The sequence below is a fragment of the Leptinotarsa decemlineata genome, unplaced genomic scaffold (genome assembly GCF_025532065.1).
Source record: "Leptinotarsa decemlineata unplaced genomic scaffold, Ldec_3_MD MMD2_tig00026354_RagTag_RagTag, whole genome shotgun sequence".
Classification (NCBI taxonomy): Eukaryota; Metazoa; Arthropoda; class Insecta; order Coleoptera; family Chrysomelidae; genus Leptinotarsa; species Leptinotarsa decemlineata.
This window is the reverse complement of record NW_027412702.1, coordinates 8,293,888-8,310,243: the sequence shown is the minus strand read 5'-3', so window position 1 is coordinate 8,310,243 and position 16,356 is coordinate 8,293,888. Positions and strand designations below refer to the sequence as shown.

Genomic DNA, 16,356 nt, shown 5'->3' with positions numbered 1-16,356 from the left:
TGAAGAGACATGAAATTAATTTTGAAGTCATGTTACGGTGATGAATAGAATGTAGGGATGAGTATCGCCGTTGTGTCGTCAATGTTCAGTTCAGGAACTGATCGCGATTTGAGTGTTGAAATTCGATATTGGTGCATTTATAATTACTTAAATGTTTTGTTATCTGTTTAAAATGTGGCGTCTTTGGACGAGTAGTAATAGTAATAACGAGTGTGATAACAACGCAGACTTTTTACAATAGCGATGGTTAACAATGCGAAAAAGAGATATCAGTGAATAAGATTCGAATGCATTTGAATATTGAAACACGGAGAGTATGTTTCAATGTGTATAAGAATCTATGTACATCTCAAGTTTGGTTTCGAGGGTAGCAAACTACTACAATCAACATCAGATTTGACCAAAATTATTTTCTCAACTATACGTAAAATAGTCAAAAACAAACCTTATAAACGCAAGACGCGATGTGATATGGGATTACCAAAACCTTTAGATATTCATCTATTAAAAACATTGAAATCATAAGCAAGAAATTGAATACTTCCGGCCATAACGTGAGCTGCTATGACACAACTCTTCAGAATTGGATAAAAAAACTAGGATTTAGATTTAAAATAATAAACAAACGTCAAGCAGTTGAGGAATATATGTATATATATATATATATATATATATATATATATATATATATATATATATATATATACATATATATATATATATATATATATATATATATATATATATATATATATATATATATTGTATATTGTTGATGCGTTGGATACAACAAAAACAAAAACCAAAGCACCAGCTCGGGTATTACGAACGTTACTACATCGCCTTTGAAAATATCTACCGTAACAGTAACATACAATATCAATAAAGTCCTCAACCTACTGACGTTGAGGACGACTCGGAAGTGAGCAAGACTGGATATGGAAGATATTCTAGCTTCTGCACACTATAACTGTCTGGGAAAATTCCAATCTCAGGGCACTCAACCCTGAAGGGGAAGGCGGTATGGTGGTGGATAGGATAATAATTTTCGGTAGAAAAAGAAACCGATAGGAGACATATTGAATTGAATTAAACCTCGAATTGAATTATATCTGAAATTATTTTATGTACCTACTTCCTTGGTACAAAGTGGTATAAATGATGCTCTGGTATTTCGTATGTATCAATGTCCAGTACTTTTATTTTCATGACACTCTTTCATAACTACCTACCTTTTACAAACTTCATCTACTTGTCTCACGGAAGAGAATTCTACTTCCGATTTCGGAAAAAACTTTTTTGAAAGAATATGAGTTTTTTCAGTTATTAATGATCATTATACCCATAAAAAACAATTTGATTTGAGAAGTGAGTTGAACAATTCTATACTTTAAGAGGATTATGAACCTTTAGTGATTATATTATTAAACCTCTATTCCATTATTTGCTTTGAAAACATAAAATTGCGATATTTTAGAGATAATTTAATTTTCTCATATATTCATTATAATTACCAGATCTTCAATATCAACGGAGATTTTCATACAAGCTAACTGAGTTCTTACCTGACTGCCAACAAAACTTCCGTCCTCATAAACGTCCAACATATATTTTTCTAAAAAATCACCTACGTGATCAACATTTTTCATTTTGATTTCTACTTTGAAATTTTCATAACCATCCACTTCAATGAAGCAGCTCCCGAACGAAAAAGTATTAAATACATTCTCAAATAAGTCCTCTACGATATTTTTTGCAATGTCTTCAAATAAATTTTGGTACTCATTTTCGTTGTTTAGTAGATCTGTCAATTCCAATGGATCGAATATTTTCTTGATGACCGCTTTACATGCCTTTTTGCCTTCATTCTTAAGCTGAAAATGTAGATTATCTTGTAGTGAATCAAACTCAGGTTTTTCAATTAGAAGTTGTTGTATATCATTTGTTATCAATTTCTATGGCGATCTTTCAATAATAACTTATTCGATTTCGATAATTTTCGATAACTATAGGGGATCTTGAGGAAACTGGACTGATGAGATCTATGGCGGGTCGAAACAGCACTGTCTGGTGTTAGATCACGAAGGTTTTGTTTCTGGTCTCTGGTTTCAACACGACACTCAACACAAATGAATCAAATCAAGCATTTTTTATATTCAGCATATACCTACAATTCAAATGATACAATAAACTATGGTCATATTCCAATTAGTTTGAATTTGAATATTCACTGAAAATTATGGTCAAGAATATTCGGAAAAAAGTGTAATATTTCCCTCAGATTTTTGCCAATTCATTTCATTTTATTGATGCTTTCTTTATTACTTTCCGAAAAATGAAAATACTCTAAAACTTCATATGAGCTTTGCATTAGGAAAAATGAATTCATTTAAAGTTAGAGGACAATACCAATCCATTCTTCTCATATAATAACACTTATTGTATATTACTGAAAAAAGAAAAGATTGTTTAATAAATACAGGGCCATACTTGAAATCTCACAGTTGATACGACACCCTGTAGGAAAAAGATAAGTATGGAAAGATTTCTAATATTTCTACAAAAGATAGATAAAATATAAATTTCTCGTGAACCAAAACAACTGAAGTCGATTCTTCAGTATCATTCAATAGGATCCAAAACTAGTCAACTTTGCCAAAATGTAACCCTATCTCTATCTCCTACTGTTTGAGAGATCTCCATGCATAACTCGACTTTGAATAGCCCTGTACTACCTATATTGTTCAAATAGGTATTACGACACATTACGTTCATATCAACAAAAAAAACAGAAACTGAATACATTCTTCACATACTGAATATATTATTGTATGCTAAATATATGGGTATAGTGAGCATGGTGAAATAGTGAAATGGGTTAAATCACTCAACATATACAAGTGCTGAAAATTCATGTTATATTTTCCCAAGAAATGAGTCGAATATTCCATGACCAATCTTTTTTCAAATTCATGATCTCAGTATCGCTTTTATCTTTGATAATGGAGGAGCACCAAATGAATGGTCTCTTACAGGAACCCTCCAAAGAGACTCATTTTTGTAGGTTCACCCAACGAAGATTCCAAAGTATAACTCGATCCCAGGCAACACGCAATTTAGACCAATATTGTTAGCAATGACTTCAGTTTATTGAATATTATCATAATACTCTTCAACTTGATGCAGCTATTGAGCGTTGGATATTCATAATTATGTCATATGAGAAGTTGAATTACTGGTGAGAAATATAAGTGGCTTCAAATCATGCAGAGGAAGCTATCCGAAGATGGGAACCTGAAAGGTAGAACAAACTCACCGATACAAGTAATCATGGAATCACTAGGATGCTGTGTACGAAACTGCTACTTCCAACTGAAGGACGAATTTTTTACACAAGATGAGGGACTGCCAATGGGATCGACACTTTCACCGGTTATAGCTAACATATATATGGAGTGGTTTGAAACTCTGGCCATTGAAAAAGCCCAGAAGAAGCCCCAAGTCTTGTTGAGATACATTGACGACACCTCCATAATATGGAACCATGAGTATGCAGAACTAGACAGCTCCCTGAAGCACATCAACAACGTAAGTCCTTCCATCACTTTCACAATGGAGAAGGAAGTCCACCACGAATTGCCATTCTTAGACGTATTGGTGAAGAGGACCGACACTAAATGGAAAACATCTGCATACCAAAAACCCACTCACATGGGAAAGTATCTGAACCAGGAATCCAACCACCATCAAACGACTAAGAGAGGAATCATCAAGACTCTAGTAGACCGTACTTCCAGGATCTGTAATACAAAGAAAGGTCTCGAAAAGGAACTAAGCATCATTAAAAAAGAACTTCAACGAAATGGTTACTCCGAAGTGATGGTGGAACAGACTTTGGCTAAAAAACAGCAAGAGTCTCACAAGGAAGAGAAGCTAGCACAACCAGTAATTGTACTTTCCTACATTAGAGGATTGTCGGAAAGGATAAGAAAAATTGGGTCCAAGTATAACATCAGAACCTGCCTCAGATCTGGAAACACTATCTATAGCAGCCTCACGAAAACCAGGCCACCAGACGCGGACTGCGATTTCAAAAATTGCATTTACTGGATACCCTGCAAATGCGGAGAATCATACATCGGTAAAACTAAGAGGCCATTGGAAGTTCGCATTATCGAGCACAAGAAACATACACAACGAGGAGAAACTAGCAAATCAGGAATAGCAGAGCATGTTTGGACTCATAAACATAACATCAAGTGGTCTCAAGCTGAAATCATCCTTAAGAAGGAACATTGGTTTAGGAGAAAATTCAATGAAGTCGCATATATGTTCTTCAACAATGCATTTAGCCAAGCTAGCGTAGAGATACGCAACATATGGAAACCTATAATCAAGCCGAACACGACCAACTCTTGCAAAATGGTGAGCTACCGCTAAAACCTATGAAGCGGAGAGAGGGAAGAGGGGATAGGTGAAAACACTGGGATGACCTATAAATAATCAGATCTCGGCATACGCCAGTTGAAAGGGTAAGGGAGACAGGCTCCCAACTGATCGAAATCAGGATGGCTGTCGACGAATAAGTCCAGTCATTACCCGAAGACGATTGTGGATAGTAACAATCGAAACGTCGAGAGGTAACTTGGCTTGGAATGTCTTACTTTTTTAATGTTTATTTCTTGTTAATAATTTTTTAATTTTCATCTTGTGTTAACAGTTCATTTTTTTATTGTTGCTTGTATTTTATTCAATTTTAGTTTTTTGCTCGATATACTTGATATTATATACAAACTTATAATAATAATAGTGAACAAAAATATTTTTCATTCGAACAGATACAAAAGCAGAAATGATTAAATGGACAATATTCGAAGTTCGAACTTGTCTCAAACAGCTGCTGAAGAAGAAATTTACCTAATTTTTTAGACAATGGGAGTTCGCAACTAAAACATTTATTTAGGTGTAATAGAAAATAACCTACCTTGATGGACTTCATTGAAAGCCTCGCTTGCCAAATGAACATTTTGCCGAAAGAGATGTCACTCTGACTAATCTTCAAATTTGCATGTGGTGGCAGACATCGAATATGCACGAAGAATTGTTGGTACTGTTGATCTTCTACGTCGTAGGAAAGAAATTCAAGTTTCGCTTCAAGCTGTGTAAATGGCTCTCTAGGAATGAAAGTTACATATAATGTCACTGAACATCCACTTGATACTTTCTGGATTCCTAGCAGGGGTTGGATTTCGAATAAAAGCGTGTCGTATTCATTTTGTGATGAAATTTTTAAAAATCTGAATTTTCGTGGCTGCTTGCTTTTGTTGAGAATAATGCATTTTTTCTTATATTTTTTTCGAAATTCACAGCTCTGCAAGAAAATGTTTTATCATGAGAAGCAAGGAATGAAAATAAAAAATGTAATAGTTTTATGAAGAAAGAAGTTGAATTGAGGTGAGGTGTTTCATCTAAATCCGTTCAGTCGTTTAGGCGTGAAAGAGCCACAAACATACGTACATTAATTAAATCGTACAGGAAGAAATATTGAATTTGAAAATGCATAGAATAAACTCTGATTTAGATATTTTCAAATAGGAAAATAGTTTGCTATCGCTCGAAGTTCCATAATTTATAGACAGCCATAAAAAACTTACTTCAAATATTATGGTATCTGGTTTACATAAAAAGTTATTATCAATCATTATAGCGGCAGAAGAAACTTCTTGTGATAGCATATGCTTGTCTTCCATAATATTATCAAACTTTCGAAATTCTTCTAGTAACTGCGAAATTCGTTCTTTCGATTCCAAATCGATTTTATTTCTTCTATTGCACAATGGCACCACAGGTAACACCAGCTCTGATTGCTCTTTCTGGAAATATGTTATCTATTCAACTATTCATTTATTTTTGGCTCACCAAGCTTTACTTTTGAAGACTTCTTCCCCTTTTTACTTCTTTTCGCAGAATTGATTTCATTCTCCTTTTTGTTCTTCACTTTGGTTACCTTATACTCTTGTTTATTTTTCTTTGTATCTTTTTGGCTCTCTTCGTCACCCCTTTCCACTGTTTCATTGTCAGTTTCGTTGAATATATCTGCGACAATGCTGACATGATGCATCTATAAACTCATGAAATTAATATTTAACGTTGTTTTGCCAACATTTTTTCTCAAGGTAGCAGGGAGCAAGAGCTCGTGAATTCCTGACCTTCGTTATTTTATGAAGGCTGAAAGTTTGTTAGACAGGAAATTCAAGTTCAAGGGGTTTTCACACCTCTGCTACCTGTTATCTGTTAAACTACATAGTGGCCCAACATTCCCTACCTACGCACTGAGAAACTTTCAGCTTTTATGAAATAACGGATCTTAGACTACAAGTATGACTTACTTCCCCTGAACTCATCTGTCGTCTTTCAGCTTGGTAGAAATCAGTCTGACGTGGAATATTCCATATACTTTTCTTGGGTTTTCTGCCATATTCTTCTGTAAGTTTTCTCACAATTGATGTAATGTTCATTTTCCTTTTCATGGTTCGGCTATGTATTATTTTTTGATAACAAATTATTCGTTCTTCCACTTTGCGTCTATCTTTTATTTTTAAACTGTTGTAGTTTATATTGAAAGTGTCACAGAATGTTTTCAAATATTTCTTACAATTTTTTTCATATCGTGCTTGTTTAGTTTTTCTCGTGCAGTTCAGGAATACTTTCAGTTTGGAGATTTTATCCTAAAATAAAAAAATGGACATGTGAGTAGTGAATTGAAAGTACTAGTTGATAAAAAATGTATTTGACGAAAATGAAGTCAGCAGTTGGAAAAAAGAAACAAACTGGAATGATGAAACTAATCGTGGATCTATATTCTTCATCTAACTTTTGTACTAGTACAGATCTTGGCCAAAGTACTACGGAGGACTGGATCCTCCGGGAAAAGGAAATATTAAGAGCAGATAGTTGTTCGTTCACAGATGGATCAGAAACATCTTCTGTTTCTGATGCAGGTGTTTTTAGTCGCAGACCCAGGACAGAGATATCTACCCGCCTAGGAACTTATGCGATTGTATTTCAAGCGAAAATGTACGCTATCGAATTGTGTGCGGAGAGATTGGATAAATCCAACCTCATACACAATTCAATAAAAATATTTTCGGACAGTCAAGCGGCGTTGGAAGCTCTTGGCTCCTACCGAGCAACGTCGAAATTGGTAGCAAATTTCCAGCAACGACTCTCCTCGATAGGAAGACTTAACAAATTGTCCCTGGCCTCGATTCCTAGCCATACTGGCCTGGAAGGCAATCAAGCTGCTGACTCCCTTGAAAAGGAGGGTGCTGCAAGCAGCTTCATCGGACCAGAACCTGTCATTGGCATCGCTTCAGGCTTTGCCAAACAAACATTGAACACCTGGATGGCAAGAAGATTTATGGACTTTTGACAGAATATTCCAGGATTTGCTCACTCCAAGGCGTTTATTCACCCTTCGAAGCTTGATACCAAAACAGTTGTTGGACTACAGTAGGAATGAACTACGATGTCTAACAGGCCTTCTTACAGGTCACTGTCATTTGAATAATCATATGCAGAGACTCGGACTGTCAGAAGACAATGTGTGTCGCCTCTGTTTGGAAAATGATGAAACAGCAGAGCATATACTTTGTGCCTGCCCCGCTGGGGACCGAATCAGGTTCTTTGAGTTCGGCAGATCCGTACTCTCACCATCTGACCTGAAAGACCACTCACCATACAAACTAATCGGCTTCCTCAAGAAGCTGGGTTTATTTGGTCTAGTGTGAATAGGTGTGAGCCACAATAAACCCTTACGGGTTGCGGTGGGGGGTCGAATAGGCCCACTCACTTTAGACCTAACCTAACCTAACTATAAAAAGTAGGAAAGTGTACCATGGAAAACTGATATACATGTTCTTCAAACTTTAAACTCTGAACTAAACTCAGTAATAGATATTGCATATTTAGAGAAATTGCCTATTAACTTAAAAAAACAAAAATGTCCAGTAAATAATACCCTACATCCTTGCAGAGAAAAGGAATTTTCATTTCCACAACAAAATAGTCCCATAACGATAGAAAATACAGATAATGATGATCACGAATAACTGAATGAGGTTCCCCAAGTGTTCCTCAAGTACTTTTTTTGATGAAAGCCCAAAATATTTTGTTACTCAACCTTTCATTTTTTCAGATTCTTGCAAATGTATTCAAATGTTTGAAATACACTTCAATTTTCAACTTAATTTTTGTTTCATTTGAGTGATTTTTTGATCAGTCAGGAAAAGGAAACGAATTCATACAATGTGTTGATTATTGTACCCAACACTACAAAACCTGATGACTAACATTCCTAACTAATTAGGATGCTGCTTTACATGTGAAGTAAAAGAATGTTTTGGTATTATGAAAAATGCAGTTTATATTTTGATTTTTCCACAAAAGCAGTCTTGAAGAGTTACTTCCTTTCTTCTGACTGTTTGTAGGGGAGAACCAGGTAAACACACGCAGCGGACAATGGTACGCATGGCCCTATCCCTGTAGTATGTCCAAGCGATCGTTGAATGTCGGCGTTAATTGAATAGACTCGTAGCACAAACGTATTTCAACAACTCTGTTGCGGTACTTCCACGCTTGTGTTTGTTAGGCATAGACTATTTTTAGTTTTTGGCATTTTTGTTATAACATTTGTGCGTGATTCAAGTAAAGTCATGAATGGACTGGCCCCTACTAAACCAAATTTTGTAAATATTTCATGGCAATATCGACCAATATTATGTTCAAGTAGCTCATAAGACAAATGGAGTAAATCGGGTAATGATACGCGGTTGCTTACGATTAACCTCATTGGCGTACCATTACCCGCATAGTACCGAAACCATCAGTACAGTACTAGGTTCAATTCAATGCCACAAAAACCCAGGCATTGGTTTTCTCCAAGAAGATAAATGTCTCCGAACCGGATATAATAATGTCAGGTCAGACAATTCCGCTTTCTGCTTCGATAAGTTTGTTGGGGGTTGAAATGGACAACAATATGTCTTGGCACAATCATGTCGCTGGAATTGCAAAGGATACTTCTCTAAAGCTTGAAACACTGTTCCGAACCAGAAAACTGTACACACCTCAGCAACTTTTGATGCTTCATGAAGCTCAGACCAGACCTTCTTTGGAGTATTGTTGTCCTGTATGGAGCTCTGCCCCCAAACATATCTTGAATTTGCTGGATTTCATCCGCCTGATTGGAGACGCGAACATCACATACAACCTTGATAGCCTAGAGCATCGAAGAAAAGTTGGAGATTTGTCTCTCTTTTATAGATACTTCCACGGGAAGTGTTCAAGTAACTTGGCACATTTGATTCCACCAAGAGCGGTACATATTAGAAGTACGCCACGGACTGTGGCTGCTCATCGTTTTGAGGTTCAACTCAGTACAACTCGAACTTCACTGTTTAAGAACTCTTTCCCCTGGAGAGGTGCGTTTGTGAGGAATAAATTTCCTGAGAACGTTTATCCAAATGGATTTAATCTTCAGCGATTCAAATCCAATGTGAATTGCTACTTTCGCACAGGCACCGCTCTTAGAGCACCTTAATGTTTTTTCTGTAGTGCTTGTGTTTTGTCCTTAAAAAAACATGTCTTTTAGCTGTCCATATTGTTGTTTCAGATGCCTAACAAGTACGTGAGAAAAACAAATATCACTGGTTGGACCGACGACACTTTACAGAAAACTCTTGAGGCAATATGCAAAAAACTCGAGAGGTTTCCAGATCATTCAACATTAATGAGGCAACACTGAGAGCGCCCAGAAGGAAAAACTACAGATCTAGTCCAAGCTGAGGTTCAAACTCAAATGGCAAGGCACGTTCTTAAACTAGCTAAATTGTTTCATGGATTGACTCCGGTAGAGTTACGAAAACTAGTGTTTCAATAAGCAGAAGCCAATGGCATAACGACATGGTTTTAATAAAACTCGCCAAGAATCAGGGAAGGATTGGCTGCGATTATTTCTTAGGAGAAACCCCAAATTAGTCCAAGAAAATTTGAAGGAACAAGTGTCAATAGAATTACTGATTAAAATGAAGAATCCGTTAAAACTTTTTTTTTCAATTTGGTATCTTTGTTAGAAAAATTTAAATTTGGTCAAAGCATAATCTTCACTGTTGACGAGATTTCAACTGTTCAGAAGCCAACCAAGCAACTGGGGCCAAAAAGCGTAAAACAGTTTGGATGAAAAATAATTTGGGACTGTGGGAGGAACGTAACTGCCATCTACGCAATGAATGCTTCTGGGACCTTCATTTCACCCCTCCTAATATTTCTTATAAAACGAATGTCTCTTGCATTGATGAAAAATGGACCACTAGAGGGAATTTATGTAGTTACCGACAATGGCTGGAGCCAACGAAAAATGTTTCCTTCAGTGGTTACAGCATTTTAAATTGCATCTAAATTCAAGTAAAGCAAACCGTGTTCTACTGGTGCTCGACAACAATTATAACCATCATTCCATCCCGATTTATAACTATGGCAAAGATAATAGAATCGACATGTTGTCAATAACGCCACATACCTCCCAACTCTAACCTCTCGATAGTTCCTTTTTTATTTAAATGCGCTTTCAATAAAGAGTGCGATATATTTTTTAAACTGGCAAGTAAGAAAAAATAACTTTCCCAGGTTTGGCAGAAATCTTTGAAAATGCCTGCGTTGAAATTGCGACAAAAGAAAAAGCTATTCAATTCAGATAAATTTACAAAAGTGGATTTTGAAGTTGCTTGCCAATATTTGCCTACTGTATCTGGTGATTTGGACTCCACAAATCAGCCTGATCCCGGTCCGTCAACTTCAAACATTCCAAGTATACCCCAATCCTGTCCTAAACGAAAGTCAAAAGTAATAAGTGCTTTAGCAATGGACGAAGTCAGCATTGCAGAACTTTCACAATTGCCGTTATATTCTGGAAGAGGAAAAACTAAAAAAGGTACCAAGAGAAAGTCAGAAATATTAACAGCTACAGCAATGAAATTAGTGCTCAAGGAGAAGCAACAAAGAAGGAATTAACTTAATTTCGCTCGAGAAGGAAAGGGTAAAAATAGTAAAGCGAAAGTGCAATCACGCAAAAAAAAACAATAAATAAAAGAAATTTGGAATTAGACTCTGATACATCCGAGGACAACGAAATTGACGAGAAAAATCTTGTTGATGATGACGAACTGAATGACATGGATGTGGATTCAAACGAGAAGGCTCAATGGCTGTTATATGAAGATTTCGGAAGAGATGGGGAAATTTGGTATAGATGTGTTACCTGCAGAAAGTGCTGAATGCAATGGGCAGGACTCCGCCACTGACTATGAATGCGGCTTTTGCAGTAAAATATCCTTTGCAAAAAGGAACCTTGTTGGCAAATTTTAATTTAGTTTCTGAGATATGTTTAATGTTTTTGTTTAACATCTAAAATATGTCTTGAGTTTTCTTTTTTAATACGTTTCAATTACGTATAAGTTAACTTTTTTGATTTCATGATATTTTATAACAATTTTCAATAAACACGATTTTTTTAAACAGTTTTTATTTGCCTATCATTGCCCGACAAAATGCGTATCATTAACTGCCGTAAAGGGTAATGGTACGCAAACCACAAAACTCGGGTTCATCTGTTTTACACCAACCCCTTTTATTTTGTAGAGAAGTTGGGATGGCTATGTTAAAGGGAACATATACATAAACAACTTTGGCAGATCTGCAGGCTTTGCTGATTAAACCATTTGATTTATAACAAAAATATTGCTTATTAGATGCGTATAAATACCCTCATCTCCCCTACTGCTTGTACTACTGGTATTCATTCCAATTTATTCTCTAGTAATATTATTACTCTTAAGAGATATTGAATTTATGTATTTCATTTCACCTTTATGATTTGGATGCCGTGTTCTTGTCTCCTGAGTATTTCTAAATTTTCTTTTCTTTTTACATATTTTTCAAATTGCTTCGCAAATGCAAATAGTTTTTTAGATTCGGTCGTTTGTGGGTATTTATCTTCAACTATCTGTGGAAACTCTTTCAAATCATTTTCATCATATTGTACCCACATGCATCTCTTGATTATATTTTTTTTATTCCTGATGTACTCAGAATATTCTTCGGAAGAAATAAATTCATCAATAAATTTGATAAGCTCCTCATAGCTTTCTTGTCCATGATCTCCACTGTGATTCACTGCCTCTTCGAAAGCTTGCTCGCCATTTTCGACATATTTTTGCGAGGTATTGATGAACATTATCTTTTCTTATATTTGACAACTTTGACAATTATTCATCAACTGTCAGTGTTGTACGAGTATATCATGTTTAAGATGTGGTAATAAAAATAGGATTTGTTTGCATCTTTATTTTTGATATAGATATTTAGCAAAGATATTCATAACAACAACTTATCATGTGAATGATAACCATAAAATAGATCATAACAATGCCACTGTCTACTGTCATTTGTACAGAATCTAACCAAGCAAAAAGAGTTTTACTGGAATTGATACATGTCAAAAATGAGGATATATCTATCGATAAAAAAACTAATTTGAATACCCTCAGCCAAATTTATACTCAACTTTTTAAATATCAGAAAAAAAATTTAAGTCCACTTCGAATTAAAATTTTCCTTCCTAAAATTATTCTCATTGTCCGTCACTTCCCTGAAAAAGTTTTATGTTTTGTAAATATACTGTCACGTTTTTACCCATTTGATGGTAAACCATTTATTTAATGGTTGACCATTAATTGACACATAGTAATCAAGCTTAACTTTATTTCACTTTATATACAAAAAACTTCAATTATTATTTGAATGTCTATCGCCTTACTAAATCACTTCGCGTACCGCACTGTAACGTCCACTTGACTGTCTCGAATGTGCTAGAAAATTTCGCTGAAATTCCGTCGAAATCGGTAGCATTATTCTCGTTGCTTCTAAAGTGGCAGGGATCATTGTGTATTCGCGTTCTCTCAGCTACATCACGTTTATGGTAACCAGTGGCGGCCGGCGTTATTTCCTTTCGGGCATGATTAACAACACTACCTCCTTCCCTGAAATTGTTTGCCCCGAATAACATTTCAAGAGGGGACGTATACATCTATCGGAAGCTTCAGTTCCCAACGTGGATGGTGTATAACCTGTCGCGTCATGTTGGGAGCTCCTGTATGCCAACAGAAAAAGAGGAACCAATTTATCCCAGTCTTTTTGGTTTTCGGAGACAAAAATTGGTGCGATTATGCCTCTCGACCATTCCATTGGATTGTGGGTGGAGAGCAGTTGTTCTTGTCTTCTTTATTCGAACAGAGTCATCATTTTCTTCCATAAATCCGATTCGAAGTTGCGGCCCTGATCCGAGTGTAGTTCTTGGGGTTCTCCGTGTCTGGCAATTACGTTCTGCAATAGGGCTTCTGCCACCGTTTTAGCATCTTGGTTGAGTAAGGCTACTACTTCAGGCCATTTGGAAAAGTAATCCATCACAACCATAAGGTACTTGTTAACGGATGTAGTCATAGGGAATGGCCCCAAAATGTCGACTTCGATTCTCTCGAAAGGGCACCCAGTGAGGTACTGCTTCAATTTTCCTCTTTGCCTTGTCTTCGGACTCACAGGTCACAGCGCTTACACCACTCTTCCTCGTTTCGACGGCAATTGACCCAATAGTATCTCTTGCGCACTCTCGCTAGAGTTCTATTTACTCCGAAATGCCCTCCAGTGGGACTATCGTGGAGTTGTTTAAGGAAACTCGGGATACACGTCTTAGGAAGGATCATCTGGAATCTGTGGGTTCTTCCATCCGAGCTTTCCCATTTTCGAGTTAGTAGGTCATCTCGAATGCTCATGGAGTCTCATTGGACCAAGTAACCCTTTTCCTGCTGGCTGTGCCGTAGTGTCACCCTCAGAAGCTGTTAACGAACGTACCACACCTTGGTCAAGTGATTTCTCAAACTGTCTGTCCGTATCCCTGGCCAAGGACCCTAACAGGTTGCTACCCTCCGGGTAAGAGGGAACCCGAAGCGGCGGAAGGTAGGGGAGCTATCAGAGCTATCCATAAAGGAGTATCTGCCCGCTACTTTATCACGTCTAGTGGGAAGTTCTTCTTTTGGTAGCTGGGTATCCTTGTCCTCCTGGCGTTGGCAGAATTTGCATCCGGATGTCAGGCATGGTCTTCTTTAGATGCCAGCTGCGTTTCCCTACTTTTTCTTTTCCCAATTTTCCGGAAAACCTCTTCAAATTTGTTTTCGACTCCTTCAAGCTTTTTTTCAAATTTCCTTCCGACTCCTTCAAGTTTCCTTTCAACCCCATCAAACTTCTCATCGACTATTCGTTCCAATCCCTCCTTTGTTTCCTGAAATACTTTTCCAAATTCTTCCTGAATCAATTCCTGTACCTCCCGTTTACTCACTTGGGAAGATGTCAAATCTTCAAATAAATGAAGGTACATCTTATTGTCTTTTTCTTGTTTCTTCTGAATATTCACCAATAATTCACGATATTCCTTTCTGTTTCCTTCTTCTTTTTCCAGAATACCTAGTAGTAATTCACGATCTTCGTTTCGGAGTAATCGTTCTTCCTCTCTTCTGCGTTCATCTTTCTCTCTTCTGCGATTTTCATTCACCGTCAGTCCCGCTTGCAAAGCCTCGAACATTTTCTTAAGCACTTCCATCTCGTCGTAATTGACACTCCTTGTTTTCACCATAAAACAGTAAATTTTTAGTCTATTATTCCACTTCCTACACCAAATGTTAAGTTTTTACCCGTGGGTTGACCATTAATTGACTACACTGAGTAATCAAACTTAACTTTATTTCACTTTAAATACAACAAACAGTTGAACAAAACTTCAACTATTATTTGAGTGTCTATCGCCTTACTAAATCACTTCGCGTACCGCACTGTAACGTTTACTTGACTGTCTCAATATCCTCGCGGCTGGCGTTTATATATCTTAATGAAATGCGCTAGAAAATTTCACCGAAATTCCGTCGAAATCGGTAACATTATTATCGCTGCTTCTAGAGCGGCAGGGAACATTGTGCATTCGCGCTCTATTAGCTACGTCACGTTTGGTTTACGGTTACCAGTGGCGGCCGGCGTTATTTCCTTTCGGGCATGATTTACAACACTACCTACCTACTTATTATATTTTTCAATCTCACGTTAGTCAGTTTGTGGTATAAAAACATATTTTTGGAAAAAAGGTTGTGGCTTTCTACTTCTCATTATTATACAAAAAATGTGGAAATCTTCCAAAGAAAGGGAAAAAACACTCTCAAAAATTGATTATTGATTCATATAATAATTCCAGAGTACCCTGGGAATGGAAGTGAACTCTGCAATGAAACCAAATCGGAAACGAAAGTATCGAATATTGAATTAATCGACGGTACATTTACAAAAAATCACCCCGAAAAAATGTAATGCATTTAACGAATATTATACAAATCTTGGTCGAACCCATGCAAGCAGGGTTCGTATGTAGATAGATGCTACAGCTGGAATTTGTTTACCAAAAGAGACTCACACCATTGCATTCAATTAGAACTTCTACCTGCCCTTGTCCTAAGTAAATCCGATTGTGACCACTTATCACTTATCACTGATCAATCGTTGGCCTGGGGCGAATGGAATGTGGATCCTGCTGAAGATTAATTATTTACTGATCAATATGTTGAAAATTCGAATGAAATGAATATCTCAAATGTTTGCTTTCAACATAATCATTTTAAGTGCTTTTTGAACGTCTTGGTTAGTATGAAGGTGGAATTTAGTTATGCAATGCATACATCCACAAATTAATATGAATACATTAAAAACTGAGTGAACAATGTTATTGAACACTCCCAAAACAGGTCAGTTATTGATTTTTATCTATTATGTCTTTAAATAACACCGGGTGATCCGTTTTCGAGTAATGAGGTCATCACCGATTTTTTTTAATTTGTTTAATATGAATAATATGAAAATTTATCAAATTAAACGACGTTCTTAAAAACAAACAAAGATATGATTCCTATAAATGTTCCTGACTGTTAGACAGTGACCTATTCTGACTACATGGCATTTTGTAATACGTTCTTCATTTTTAAGGACAGGGATATCATGAGGTTTGTTAGACTCAAGATAATGAATGACCTAATTAGGATCAGGTGATATAGCAGGCCATTCTCCTGTTCGCCTGTTTCCTAGACACCGTTTCGGTAGGATTCTGATAACAAATTAGCATACCTATTCCAGTTGAAACTAGAACCCTAAAACAAAGCTTTCGTGATCCAACACCAGATAGCGCTGTTGCAAACCACCATAGATCTC

The 16,356-nt window shown here is 36.5% G+C and overlaps 1 protein-coding gene across 4 annotated transcripts in view; it reads right to left on the bottom strand.

The window, feature by feature from the left end:
- Positions 1-15,868, bottom strand: part of LOC111507668 (uncharacterized) — a 47,512-nt gene extending 31,644 nt beyond the window's left edge. For 2 of the 4 annotated variants that reach the window (XM_023163010.2, XM_023163011.2), the window contains exons 1-6: positions 11,924-12,292; positions 6,390-6,728; positions 5,930-6,121; positions 5,655-5,873; positions 4,985-5,371; positions 1,566-1,874 (exon numbers count right to left, since the gene is read on the bottom strand). In XM_023163010.2, coding sequence (XP_023018778.2) covers positions 1,566-1,874; positions 4,985-5,371; positions 5,655-5,873; positions 5,930-6,121; positions 6,390-6,728; positions 11,924-12,292 — 1,815 coding nt within the window. Of the gene's footprint in view, positions 1-1,565; positions 1,875-4,984; positions 5,372-5,654; positions 5,874-5,929; positions 6,129-6,389; positions 6,729-11,923; positions 12,293-15,568 lie in introns of those variants that run through there. The other 2 variants (XM_074184482.1, XM_074184483.1) reach the window with 2 other exon arrangements.
- Between the last annotated feature and the right edge of the window lie 488 nt (positions 15,869-16,356).